Consider the following 15,074-nt stretch of genomic DNA (forward strand, 5'->3'; position numbering starts at 1 on the left):
TACTATGAACAATTAAGATTACAGACTACAGATAATGAAGCATGTTATTCACCTCCTTGCTTTACTTTGTTTCCTTAGCACCATGAATGCCTGCAACATAGAGGTTGGTGGTTGACTGACTCAGGGTACAGAATCATACATATATTTTTGGACTTAGTTAATGCAAAAATGTGTTTATTTGACTGTGTATTTCTTACGAGGGTTTTCTTTTTCTTTTTGTCAATGGGGAACAGAGAGAAAATAGGTTTTTGTTAATTAGGAGAAAATTAGGCAAAAATAAAAGACCCAAAAAGGCTATTGCGTTAGATAATGGAAGCCTAAATGAGCATTGTGAGTATATAAGGGAAGAAAAGAGAGATTTCTGTGTGTCTGTGTGTGTGTATATACCACCCAGCTTAGAGGGCAAAATGTGAAGGAAAAATCTGCAAAGTAGCCTGAGAAGCTGGACTTTGGTCAGATGAAGGAACTGGAGAGGCAGTGTCTAAAAACTGAGAGGGCTATCTCAGGCTTCAGGGAACTCATGGAATATTAGAATCGCAAGAAGGCCATTGGTTTGTCAATTAGTGGGGTGAAAGGGATAGTGTTCAGGGTTTCAGAAGATCAGTTGGATAGTTGAGTAGAAGTTAGATTGGAGAGGGTCTTGAGACAGGTTCACCCAGTAGCAGGGTCAACAGCAGGTTATTACAGTGATTCAGGAGTATGGTGATGAGAACCTGTACTGGGGTGGTGTGGCTGTCAGAAGAGAGAAGGGGACACACTGGGGAGACTATATTAAGGTAAAGTCAGGAGGACTTTTTGGCAACACTTTGGTCCTGAGTTATTAAAGATGGATGATACCTGAATGGTTGATAGACATTCTCTTTATGAAAACTTTTTTTTATTCTTTTGGCAGGTTAAATATATTCAAATGCTCTGTTTATGGAAGTATGGTTTCACCCGATTCTCTGCAAAAGTTTTTTTCTTACACCTTGACTCAGATACTTATTTATAATCCTGTACTAAAAGGTAAGCCTCAAATGAGGATTTAGTATTTACTATGAGTTTTAGTATACTAAGCCCTCCCCCATAAATGGTCTAAGTTTAGGTAATAAAATCAAGATGACCAAATATGCATAAAATCAATTGGCCATATTTAATGTTGGGAAAAGAGAATTGCTAGTTTTGCTAGGTAGATATACAAACTAAAACTTTGTAGATGTCTTGTCTTCTTTCATATCTGAATGTTTAGAAATATAGTTTAATCTTTGGATCTTTAAGAGTGCTAGGAAAAATACCAGTAAGTGCTATCTTCAGGCACAGATAGAATCATAATGTACAAACATGTGAATTTATTCTTTTCATTGGTATCTTATTCATACTATAAAGGACCTCTTAAATATTAATTGTGCTGTGATATTATTTTGACTTTACAACTAAATCATGAGAGGATAAGCTTTAAGATATTTTGACTTAATATATTGGTTCTGGATTAATGCTGAACAATAATAATTTTCACGTTGACATACAAACTAATAACATCTACTTCCATTGAGAGCTTTTCTGTCTTTTTCTGGAAGTGTGTGATGCTGTTCAAAGGCAGAAGGATTGGAGCTTTGCAAGAACTTGTCCTTTGCTCACTACCTTATATCGAAGAGTAAGTTGATTTCATTGTGATATTAAGTCTTCAACTTTCTTTTCAATTCTAAATCTTTTCATCCATGGATTAGTTTATCTCAGCAGATTAAGTCTACACTAATGTCTTAATACAGTTAAAATTACTTGGGGGGCAGCAGCTAGATGGTGAAATGGATAGAGTACCAGACCGAAAGTCAGGAGGACCTGAGTTCAAATGTGACCTCAGACACTTAAAACTTACTAAGTGTGTGACCCTAAACAAGTCACCTAACCCCAATTGCCTCACAAAACAAAAAAAAAACAACAAAAAACCGACTTTGGGTACCTTACATCACTATTTGTATAGCATTCAGTAAAGTGGAAACTGGTTGCTAAAACCCATAGAATAATCTCATAGGCTGTCTATTGGGAAATCCATTGATTTAATATAGTTTAGTCATTGAACTGCTAGCCGAAAACCTTTCCTAAGTGTCTAGCTCCACAGAGTAACTTTTGAGAACCCAGTGAAGTTTCCACAAAGAAGTTACAGTGAAAGTTATTGTTGACAAATGATTAAGAAATGTTGTTAATCAATTATCATTTGTAAAACTCTTTGAAAGATATAATTTATAGGATTATTCATTTTTAGAGAAATTTTTGCTTAGATCACATAATTATGGGTCAGGAACAAAACCCATAGTATACCATCAAAGTAAAGGTTTGGATTTTTGCCTTGTATTATAAATATGTATTTGGAATGAATAAATGATCAGGTATTTATTCTGGGAAATGAAATGAAAATTTCTAGTATCACAGATGACATATAATACCTACAAAAGAGTACAGCAAGAAGGAATTGTAGTATTTTTCTAATGATAGACTTGATTTGGGCATTTTGGAAAAGAAGAGACCTAGGGCAGTTAAATTGGTAGGTGGGCATTTATAAGAAGAATTATGGTAAACTTTTATTAACTATTATAAACTATTAGTTTAATAGATATTTGGGCTTTAAAATCAAAGGGATTTGGTACTCCTCTTTCTAGCTGTTTGTGATTTTCAACCCCAAAGTGCTGATTGAACATTTGCAAGAAGTCCTGGAAACACATGAGGTCAACTGGCAGCTTGTCTTGTCTTGTGTGTCTACCCTGGTCGTGTGCTTGGCCGAAGCACAACAACTTGTTAAAGGTATCAAGTCTGTAAGATTTTAACAGGACTGGTTTCTCTCCTAATAACCATGAGATATTAGGTACTTACTGTTGGTAAAAGTAACTAAGGAGACTTATTGGTTTTAATGAATAAATCAGGAATAGCAAACGTCCAGCCCAGGGGCCACATAAGGCCTATGACATCATTTGGTCTGGCTCTGGCAAGGCAATGGCAGCCAGTGATGAGCTGAAAGCTAGTTACAATTTCCCACTGCTTCAATTCTATAAGTTGATAATTTTGTATAATCTGCAAATGTTATAAATATCCAAATGGTCCTTGACAGTAAAAAGGTTTCCCCCCAACACCCTCCATGGTAAACTGACAAGTTTTTTTTTTTTAATACTTTAATAGTATTTTATTTTTCCAAATTTATGCAAAGATGGTTTTAAAAAAAAATATTTTTTAAATAACTTTTTATTGACAGAACCCATGCCAGGGTAATTTTTTACAACATTATCTCTTGCACTCACTTCTGTTCTGATTTTTCCCTTCCCTCCCTCCACCCCCTCCCCCAGATGGCAAGCAGTCCTTTACATGTTAAATATGCCACAGTATATCCTAGATACAATATACTTGTGCAGAACTGAATAGTTCTCTTGTTGCACAGGGAGAATTGGATTCAGAAGATAGAAATAACCCGGGAAGAAAAACAAAAATGCAAGCAATTTATGTTCATTTCCCAATGTTCTTTCTTTGGGTGTAGCTGCTTCTGTCCATCCTTGATCAATTGAAACTGAATTAGCTCTCTTTATCGAAGAGAACTACTTCCATCAGAATACATCCTCAAACAGTATCGTTGTTGAGGTATATAATGATCTCCGGTTCTGCTCATTTCACTTAGCATCTGTTCGTGTAACCGACAAGGTTTTTAAAGGAAGTTTGGAATTGTTGAAAAGTCATTGTACATATTTTTCACTTATGAATTGCAATGCTGAACTGGAAATCAGTTATTCTTGAAAACATGATTTTTAAAGTATTTGTAACATTAGTAAATTAAACTTGTCAGTTTGGGCATGGTAATAAAATGTCATCTTTACTGTATAGCCAAGAATCAAATTTTTTAATAGTAAATACTCTGTTATTTGTCATTTAAATTTTTTTTCAATAGTATTTTATTTTTCCAAATACATTTAAAGATAGTTTTCAGCATTCATTTTTGTAAGGCTTTGTGTTCTAAATTTTTCTCCTTTCCTCTTATTTCCCCCTCCCGAATTCAGCAAGTAATCTTATACAAGTTAAATATGTGCAATTCTTTTAAACATATTTCCATATTTTATTTGACATTATTTTAATCAGAACCTTCTATTAACCTTAATATCTATGATATAATAATTGGTGTATGTAATAATAAGTTTAAGATCCTGACCTTTTGATTTTGAATAATCAAAGAAAGATTATACTGTATGCATTATGGTTTTTGTTAAATGTTTTTTTTGATCTCTTTGAAAATTGGTAGTCTAGGGGGCAGCTAAGTGGTGCGGTGGATAGAGTACCAGCCCTGAAGTTAGGAGGACCTGAATTCAAATATGACCTCAGACAATTCCTAGCTGTGTGATCTTGGGCAAGTCACTTAATCCCAATTGCCTTACCTCCCCCCCAACAAAAAAAAAAAATTGGTAGTCTAGATGTGATATAGTAACTGCCGTATGTAGAGCAATTTTACTACCTTGTTCTTTTTTTTTTTTTTAAATAAAGCTCTTTATTTTCAAAACAGATTTTCTCCTTCCCCCCATCCCTCCCCTAGATGGCAAGCAATTCAGTATATGTTAAACATGTTAAAATATATGTTAAATTCAATATGTATTTATACAATTTTATATTTATATTTATTTATACAATTCTCTTGCTGCACAAGAGAAATCAGGTCAAAAAAAGAAAGTAAATGAGTAAGAAAACAAAATGCAAGCGAGCAGCAACAAAAAGAGTAAGAATACTAACCTTATGCTTTTACTATGCTGATTATACTGTAGGTTTCAAATTATAACCTATATTTTGATCTTTAGAGATTTTAGTTTAACTTTTTTCTCCTCTAGATTTGTTGGCCCATTTGATGATCAAAGCATTTGAGAGTTATGACTTAGAAAGCATGATCACTGCATTTCTGATAGCTCGTCAGGCTGCTCTGGAGGGACCTTCTGTATTCATTCCTTATGCAGAATGGTTTAAGGTAGGTTTAGTGCATAGTAGAGAAGTGTTAACTTAAAGTTTATACATTGAATGAGTGACATCATTTAAATCAGTCTTAGGAAAATTTTTAAAACTTTGTATTAATTCATTGTAGTTTGGTGTTTTTCCTTGCCTGTGTCAGTGTTCAACCTTTAAGAAAGTGGGAAAAGACTTCTCAGTGGGCAGCAGATACCTGCTTGTCTGGATGATATTCAAATTGTCCTAGACCTATATGTTTCTTGTCTTTTTTGTATGATTACTTTATTATTTTTAAGCAAGTTTATATATATACATATGTATGTATATGTAATGTATATATATAAATTTCCCCTGTGTTCCTTCCTTTGTCTCTTTTAGAGAGGCATCCCATAAAAGATATCTTTTTAAAGATTAAAAGAGAGGAAAAAATCAGAATAACTGATCAATAACATTGAAAAAGTTTGAAAATATGTGCATTGTACCACACTTGTGGACTTCCTACTTCTGCAGAGGAATGCAGTGGGGGGGTATGTACCCTTTCATATCTCTTCCTTTGAACCATACCTGTCTTTATAATTGTGAAATATTGACTTTTGATTTCTTTTTTGTCATGGTTCTTTTTGTTTACATTGTTATAGTTACTGTATGTAGTTTTTTTGTTGGCTCTCTTGATTGCACGATGCATCATTTTATGTAGATTTTTCCAGACTTCTCTAGCACAGTAATAATCCCTTATATTTATGTACTACAATTTGGTTAGCCATTTCCCATTTAATAAATAACTAGTTTCTTTCCAGTTCTTTGCTATTGCAAAAAATTGCTGCTATAATTTTTTGGGTTTATTTATGGACTTTTTATCACTGGTCTTTTTGTGTTAAATGCCAATTATCTTTGGGTTCAAGGGTATATATTTTTAGTTACTTTATTTTGCTTGGTTACTTTTAACAGGATAGAGAATATGGGGGAATCTAAGCAGCAACATGATTATTCATTGTAAGAATTATAGAATTGTTTGGCATGAGATCTACAGGCCATCTTGCCCAATCTAAAGCATGATAGTCTCTGCAGATAGTCACCCATGCAGTGTCTCTTTGAAGGCTTTCAGTAATAATGGTCTCACTATTCTCTCAGAAAGCCAAATCCATTTTTTGTTTGATAATCAATAAACATTTTTTTTATTTGAACTTCTGAGTTCCACATTCTGTCCCTTTCTTCTTCCCTTCTTTTGCCCTTCCCTGAGATGATAAGCAATCAGATTTAGGTTATATGTGTGTAAATATATAAAATATTTCAATATTAATAATTTATCACAAGAAGCATCAAAAGAAAAAAATGAAAGAAAGTAAAAAATAGTAAGCTTTAATCTAGTTTTAAAATATCATTTTTTTCTGTGGAGACAGAGAGTATGCTTCATTAGTCCTTTGGGATTGTCTTGGATCATTGTATTGATAAGAATAACCAGGTTGTTAACAGTTTTTCATTGAAAAAATATTGCCATTACTGTGTACACCATTCTTCTGGTTCTGTTTAGTTTACTGTTCATCAGTACGTGAGTCTTCCCAGATGTTTCTGAAACCATCCTGCCAGTACTTTTTTATAATACAATAATATTCCGTTATGATCATATACTACCATTTGTTTGACCATTTCCCAATTGATGGGCATCCCCTTTGATTTTCAAGTCTTAGCCACTACAAAGAGAGCTGCAGTATATATTTTTGGATACCTGTGATGGTTGGGAGTATGTTGAGTGCTCTTTCTCAGGAGAAAGGACTCCTTTCTCACAGTGAAAAGAGTAGGCTTAGGTCAGCTTTTCCTGTGAACCATCTATGGCTTTTTCATTCACAAATTTGTACCCAATTACAGTTACTATCACCCTGGCATAACGAATTCCCCTCTGTGGTATGTGTGTGTATGTGTGTGTGTGGAACTGGTTGACAAAAAGTTAACATTTTTAAAGTATCATTAGCCTAGATAGAATAATATAACTAATGTTGGTGCTGTGACATGAACTGACAGAACGTGTAGAGGGCAGGGAGTTCTTTTTGTAAAGTGTCTAGGGCAGCCACAAAGGCACCTAATGTTTCTGAATAATGAAAAAGAACTGTAACAGTATATGAATGTCATGTCCTGAGAGCTTAGAAATGCTTGAGAAGGTTGTCCTTATCAGTCAGGTCATCTTGAATGTTGGTAGGATTGTATTTCTTTTTGGATAGATTCTATTTTCAGTGCAATGCCTCATCTCACATTTAACTGAATTAACATTTTCCAAGAGCAAGAAATAGTTTCAGTGTAGATTTGGGGGAATGATAATAGTGAATGTTTTCTTTTATATTTTTAATTCCCAGTATTCTACCTCTATCTCACTATGTAGCCTCCCTATTATGTTTCCAGATTCTTCTACCAATTTAGCATTTGTTTAAATGTTTTTAAATTGAAGTATATCTGACATGTTGCCAACATTCATTCTTTGTGGATGGATTTTATTTATTCCTAAGGGGATATTAAGATAAAAGTTACATTCAATTTATAGTAGCAGCTTCTTAAATAACAAGACATATCTCAGATTGAAAAAGGATCTCATCTCCTACTTTTATAGGAATGCCCTCTCTGACAGTTTTATTCCAGCCCTCACTTACATTCCTGTAGTGAAGACAGTAAAAACTTTTTCTTTTTTCTTTTTTTTTGGAGGGAGTTAAATGACTTGCCCAGAGTCACACAGCTTATAAGTATTAAGTGTCTGAGGCCAGATTTGACTTCACGTCCTCTTGACTCCAGGGCCAGCTCTATCCACGAAATTTTTTCTTTACATTACAATATATCTTTGCTTAGCTATACTTTATGGTTCTGTCCTTGGTGATATGGCGTATACATCTAATCACTCTTCCATACAAGTCCTTCAAGTAATTGAAAACAGATACTGTTTTCTTCTAATGCTTTTTCTTCTCCAGACTAAATATTCCCATTTCTATAAGATCTATGTGTGTCATGTTTTCTAGGCTTCTTTACTATTTTGTTTGCCCTTTTGTGTTCAGTCTAAGCCCTATAATATATGTTCTTCTAAATATGTGATGCTTGGGACTGAAAACAGTATTCTAGATGTGATCTGTCTAGGAAAAAGCATAATGAGGGATTGCCACTTTTTTTGTTCTTGACTCTGATACTCTTAATGCAGTCAAAGATTATATCTCTTTTTTGATTACTATGTCTCACTATTGATTCATATATATACATATATATTATTGATTCATAGTGATTGTTGTTGATTCATAGTGCTGGCCACAAAAAACCCTAGATGTATTAGAGGAGAGACTCCTGCAGCTTTAGACTTAGCTTGGGGTGTGTGTGTGTGTGTGTGTGTGTGTGTGTGTGTGTCTGTGGGTGTGTATATTGGCAAGAATAATTGTGTTCTTTCCCAGATTCTCTAGTAGATTCTAGGTAAGTAATTGCACATGTCCAAAAGATAGAGAAGTTACTACTACAATTTTAGAAGGCCATATAGAGCCTTCAGCATTGTAGGTAACATCCCATTTATATGACTTGGTAAATAAAACCTAGGGGGTTACTTAGAAAAATATTGAGAGAAAATGACTTGCCCAGAGTCATACAGGAAATAGAAGATTTGCCAGACTATAAACTCGGTATTTTAGCCACTAAATCCTATTATCTTATATAATAAGCCTTTGACTTAGTTTAATAAGAAATTAACCAAAGACTCGAGATTCTAAATGAGATACACATTTTTAGACATGGCCAATATATGAATTTATCTTATGTGACTATGCATGTTTATTAGCAAGTCTTTATTTTTCTTTTTTTCAGATAGGGGGAGGGAGCTAAAATGAATACTTATTAATTGGAAAGTTATGTTAAAAATAAATGTTAAAACATTTGATTTCATCTTTATTTATGTCTATATAATGTTTTCCTCTTGTCATAAGAAAAACTCTTACTCCCTAAATTTTTTTTATTTTGAAAGTTTCAAGTCTCTCATTAATCCATGACTTGTCAGTATCAGTATTATATAATTTTAACCATATTTGGACATTTTCCAGTAGCAAGTTTTCTACATATGAAATGAAACATTTATAATTGTTAGAAACCTTTCTATTGAAATTTTTTTGCCAGAAGTGAGAGCAGATAAGATATTTATTCTGACAAGATCTTTTAAGACTTCAGATACCTTACATTTATTATTTTCTTTTCAGGTTTCCTTTGGAAATGTTAGTGGCTATCATGGCTGTAGTAAGAAAGCTTTAGTTTTCTTATTCAAGTTTTTATCAGACCTCGTACCCTTTGAAGCCCCACAGTACATGAAGGTGAGAAGACACATATAATTCTATTTACTAGGTTTCATTTTATCAATCTTGTCCATGAATTAGTAGAAATAGCCTAATAATTTTTAAAAAACTATTTTCAAGGATAGATGTGTTTGTTATTATTTAAATGCATCTTAAGATGCCCTGAGAATCAGAAGTGTTGCTTTGATAACTTTAGCACTAAGGATCCAAAGTTTTTTTGGGGGGGAATGGGGGACCACATCTGTTGTCTTTCCTTTTTTGCATTTGGGTTTTTAGATTATGTTAATTTTTGCTCAAGAGAAGCAGGTTTGGGGATAAAGTTGTAAAGGCTCAAAAAAGGAACTTTAAAAATACCTATCTTGATAGAGTAATTCAACTCTGCCCTTTTGCCTTCAGATACACATTCTTCATCCACCATTGGTACCAGTAAAATACCGGTCTTTGCTTATGGAATATATTACACTAGCCAAAACTCGATTGGCTGATCTCAAGGCAAGTTTAAGATGTCAATACCTCAATGTACTTCAATGTAACATTTTCAGATACTGTCTTTTTAATCTCTGAACATACAATATATTGTAACAATTCCAATTTTTTTCACCCTTCTGTCATCTCAAGGTTGCTATGGAAGATATGGGACTTTATGAGGATTTATCATCAACAAAAGAAGTTACAGAGGTACTGGAATAGATGTTGCAGTTCTAGCAGAATCTCTTTAATGTTTTGATTGAAGAAGTTTTTTTCATAATATTAATATTATGCATTTCCAGACTCATGGAAATCTCTTTCCTATAGCCAGTTATCACAAAAGTTATCATTTTATTCAGCAGATGCCTCTGCTATTGAGCTCTGGAAATGGCATTTTTCTTTGTGGTCCAGTCTGGATTATGATAACTTATTGAAGAGTTCATTTTCCAGTAGGGAAGTATATGCAGAGAAGAAGTATATGTAAAAAGTATTGTGATACAAAAACAAAAGACATCAGTTGTGATGACCGAGCTTAGCACCCTGGATACTTTAGAATCAGCTGGAGTCAGGATAAGCAAAAGTCCTTGATCTTTATTCTTTGTGGAAGTGAAAGGAATGGCCACACAAATCTGGCCAGGAGTCACTCTGGCTTGTTTTATGCCACCCTCTAATCCCTCCTCCCAATCTCTCTATATATCAAACAGATCTAGGCAGCACAGAATGGTGGGGCGGGCCATTTTCCAAGCAAATGCTAATAGTGTATTGTCTAATAAGTAATTAACTTTAAGTGCTGGGTTATTCAAGTGCATCTGCTCAGAGATTCAGCCCTTTACAACCAGCAAATTTTTAGTTTTGATACAATCAGGGTTAAATGACTTTCTTAGGGTTACATAGCTAGTAAATATCTGAGATTGGATTTGAATTCAGGTCCTTCTCTCCACTGCACCATCTAGTTATCCCATCACCAATAATTTTTTTAAGAAAAAAAAATGGTGCTTGGTTTGTTTCTATGTTTAACTTTTAGATACATGTTTTTAGAACACCAGGAAATAAAATTTTATTTATTGAAAAATAAAGTAGAGAAATAAAAGCTAGTAGAATATGGCTTTATATAACAGTATATTTGTTGTTAAGAAGCCCTAGATTTAAATGAGACATATATGGAGTGGTAGTCTGTAAAATAGAAAGGAACTGTAAAGTAGGAAGAAGAGATACATATTAACATGGAAATTCACTTTTTTTTATAATAGCTTTTGATTTTTCAAAATACATGCAAAGATAGTTTTCAACATTCACCTTTGCAAAACCTTGTGTTCCAAATTTTTCTACCTTCCATAGACAGCAAGTAATCCAATATAGGTTAAATATATTCAATTCCTCTAAAGATATTTCCACATTTACCCTGCTGTACAAGAAAAATCAGATCAAAAAAGAAAAAAAATAAGCAAACAACAACAACAACAGATAAAAATACTACATTGGATTCCACATTCAGTCCCCATAGTTCTCTCCCTGGATGCAGATGGCTCTCTCTATCACAAACAAGTCAATTGGAATTGACCTGGAACATCTCATTTTGAAAAGAGCCAAGTCCATATCACAGTTGATCATCACATAATCTTGATGTTGCTATGTACAATGTTCTCTTGATTCTACTCACTTCACTTAGCATCAGTTCATGTAAGTCTTTCCAGGCCTTTCTGAAATCCTTCTGCTGATTGTTTTTTATAGAACAATGATATTCCATAACATTTATATACCATAACTTACTTATTCAGCCATCCTCCAACTGATGGGTATCCACTCAGTTTCCAGTTCCTTGCCAGTACAAAAAATGCTGCTATAAACATTTTTGCTCATGTGCATTCCTTTTCTCTCCTTTATGATCTCTTTGGGATACAGGCCTAGACAGACACTGCTGGATCAAAGGATATGCACAGTTTTATAGTCCTTTGGGAATTTGGGAACCCAAATTGCTATCCAGAGTGGTTGGATCAGTTCACAATTACACCAACAATGTATTAGTGTCCCAGTTTTCCTACATTCCCTCTAACATTTATCTTTTATCTTTTCCTGTCATCTTAGCCAATCTGAGAGGTATGTGGTGGTACCTCAGAGTTTTTATTTGCATTTCTCTATAATTAATAGTGATTTAGAACATATGAAAGTTAACTTTACTGAGATCATACTGATTTAAAACTAGAGGGACCGGGACAGCAAGGTGGTGCAGTAGATAGAGCACCAGCCCTGAAGTCAAGAGGACTGAGTTCAAATCTGGTCTCAGACACTTAACAATTCCTAGCTGTATGACCCTGGGCAAGACACTTAACCCCAATTGCCTCAGCAAAAAACAAAAACAAAAAACTATAGGGACTTATAGCAGCAGTATGATTCATCCCCAATCTCCCTTCTGGTCCCCTCCCCCCAAAATAGCTTGTCTTTGTTTGGAATTTTTCACATTTTTCTAATATTATTGATTTATTTTTGACATCTCTTTTCCTCAATTTATCCTTTCCTCCTGGACAAGTTACTTAACCTCAATTGCCTCAGCAAAAAAACAACAACAAAAAAAACTATAGGGACTTAAGGCAGTATGGTTCATCCCCAATCTCCCTACTGGTCTCCTCCCCCCAAAATAACTTGTCTTTGTTTGGAATTTTTCACACTTTTCTAATATTATTGATTTATTTTTGACATCTCTTTTTCTCAATTTATCCTTTCCTCCTGGACAAGTCACTTAACCTCAATTGCCTCAGCAAAAAAACAAAAACAAAAACAACCAAAAAACCTATAGGGACTTAAGGCAGTATGGTCCCTCCGCAATCTCCCTACTGGCCCCCTCTCCCAAAAATAGCTTGTCTTTGTTTGGAATTTTTAACATTTTTCTAATATTATTGATACCTTTTATTTTTGACATCATCTCTATTTCTTAATTTATCCTTTCCTTAAAACATGCCAGGTAATCATATCTTATAATAGAGGGGGGAAAAGTAGTTCATCAAAATTAACCAACACATTGAAAAAGTTTAACATTTGAGATGATAACCTATGCCTAGTACTCTACTTTTGCCTAAAAGAGAGGGAAATGCTTTTGGGGCCAAATCTGGTTATTATGAATTCATAATATTCAGTTTCAGTAATTCTCGTTTCCATTTTCTTGTAGTTATTTTGCATATTATTTTCTTCTTTCTGCTTAAATTTTTTAATTGTTATTAACATTATCAAATTATTTGTAGCTGCCATCATATATAACTGTCTTCTCATGCTTTTCTGTATTTATTACATTCATTTTTCCCTCTATTGTTCAGATAGAAAGACTACAACAGTTTCCATTTCATTTTTTTTCTTTTTGCTGAGGCAGTTGGGATTAAGTGACTTGCCCAGGGTCACACAGCTAGAAAGTGTTAAGTGTCTGAGACCAGATTTGAACTCTTGACTTCAGGATTGGTGCTCTCTCCACTACACCCCCTAGCTGCCCCTTTCTATTTCATTTTCAAAAATCAACTTGGATTGGGGTAATTTTTTGGGAGGGAGTAATTAAAGGAAGGAGATTAAAAATGCTAAATTCAAAATCTTACAAAAATGCATGTTAAAAATACCTTTTGTAAATGGAAAAATAAAATACTATTGAATTCAAAATAAAAACAAAAAGCAACTCTTTCACTTATGCATCATACTTTACATTGCCTTATTTCTCTAAGAAAGTGTAGGAGACACTGAACAGCTCTTAAGTGGAATGAGAATGGCATTTGCAGAATGTTTTTTAAAGTTATATTTTTTTCCCTATTTGCATATGAATTTATATAATTGTTTACAATTGGCTAATCTCACCTTGAGAAATAATGTAATAAGAAGTAACAAGAGGTGTATGATGGATTATCATTGTTGAGCTTGGATGTTAGAAATATGTTAGGTCCTTCTCTTGTATCTGTATATAATACATTAGGAATATTCTGAGGTTGAACTTTTTAAGAGTACTTAGCACTCATACAGTGGCATTTCATACAGTAAATTTTACCATTATAGTTCATTGATCCTTAGGAAGGATTAAAATTTTAAAACCTAAGAAATGAATAAATTACTCATTTCTTCCATTCAACTACTTTTTAAAAAAATTGCACACTGATCTTTTATTCTATTCAACAATTTTAAAAAAAGGTAAATGGAGGTTAGTACAATTTTGCCCAGTTTGATAACGGGATTCAGGCAAGTCTGGGTTGTTAGATATGATGTGGAAAGACAATGGGACTCAATGAAACACATTTTGATGTGATCTCGAGGCATTCCACAGCAGAACAGAGCAAGGGGAATGTACTTGTCCATCTCTGATATGGCTACCATAGGGAACAGTTTAATTTCAAAAGCTCAAACAACCGATCTAGAAGAAGAATCTATTGTGGAAGTAAATGCAACAAGTAAACACTAAGGCATCATTCCAACCTCTGAGATCCATTTTTCTTGGACTAAGGAGGAAATATGATCCAAATAGGATTTTGATGATTCATTAAATTACTAATCAGATTATAGATTAGTTTCTATAATAACTCCCGGGAGTGCTGCCCCTGGCAAGACTGTTTCATAGTAATAACTGGAGCAGTTGCTTCTTTCAACTTCCCACATTGGTCATTTCTTACCATGACTCCCTCCCTAACCCCCAGCCAGGACCTTTATTGAGCCAAAACATCCTGGAGCTATTTATTTTTACTATATGGACTACATTAGCTATTACTTTCCAGCTATTTAAGGACAGAAAGGTCAAAACCTTAATGTTGTCAACATTAGCACCGTTTAAATGTTATTCTTTCTCTTTCATGTACATGAAAGCCCCACTGCCAGGCGCAACAAGATGTGGAAAAGGCCATTCAGGTGTTTGAACAGACAGGAAAAATCCCGGTAACTGTAATGGAAGCCAGGTAAGATGCTATTGCCCATGTAACACCTAGCCATACCACATCCAGAATAGGGGCCATTAAATGTTTGCTGATAATGGAATTAAGATCCTTTATATATGAATAATTATATATTTATATTATATATAACATACTTATATATAATATATAAAATATGTTTATAAATTATATATGAGTAAAATAAATTATAAATTTTGTATTGTTATTTATATACATATTCATTTATCATGAAGTCACATGAAGTAAGTATTCTGATTTTTTCGGAGTGAAAAACTAAATCATAGTAAAGTTTAGTGACTGGCTTAAGATTAAGTGATGGTAGAGTCTGGTTTAGAACTCAGACTTTCTATTTCTAAGGAAATGCTGTCAGTCCTAACAAAGAAAAGCATATGAGCAGTTCCATATTTAATCAGCAGTGTAGGGGAAAGATTCCTGGCTTTGAATCTTAAAC

General features: G+C 33.8%; 1 protein-coding gene across 1 annotated transcript in view; it reads left to right on the forward strand.

Annotated features, from left to right (window-relative positions):
* Positions 1-15,074, forward strand: part of FANCA (FA complementation group A) — a 112,381-nt gene that overhangs the window by 35,115 nt on the left and 62,192 nt on the right. Inside the window, exons 11-18 of the mRNA XM_051973534.1 lie at positions 893-1,005; positions 1,557-1,633; positions 2,637-2,778; positions 4,833-4,966; positions 9,153-9,263; positions 9,642-9,737; positions 9,864-9,923; positions 14,538-14,626. Of these exons, the coding sequence (XP_051829494.1) occupies positions 893-1,005; positions 1,557-1,633; positions 2,637-2,778; positions 4,833-4,966; positions 9,153-9,263; positions 9,642-9,737; positions 9,864-9,923; positions 14,538-14,626 (822 nt within the window). The remainder of the gene's footprint in view (positions 1-892; positions 1,006-1,556; positions 1,634-2,636; positions 2,779-4,832; positions 4,967-9,152; positions 9,264-9,641; positions 9,738-9,863; positions 9,924-14,537; positions 14,627-15,074) is intronic.

Source organism: Antechinus flavipes, chromosome 2 (genome assembly GCF_016432865.1).
Source record: "Antechinus flavipes isolate AdamAnt ecotype Samford, QLD, Australia chromosome 2, AdamAnt_v2, whole genome shotgun sequence".
NCBI classification, from domain to species: domain Eukaryota; kingdom Metazoa; phylum Chordata; class Mammalia; order Dasyuromorphia; family Dasyuridae; genus Antechinus; species Antechinus flavipes.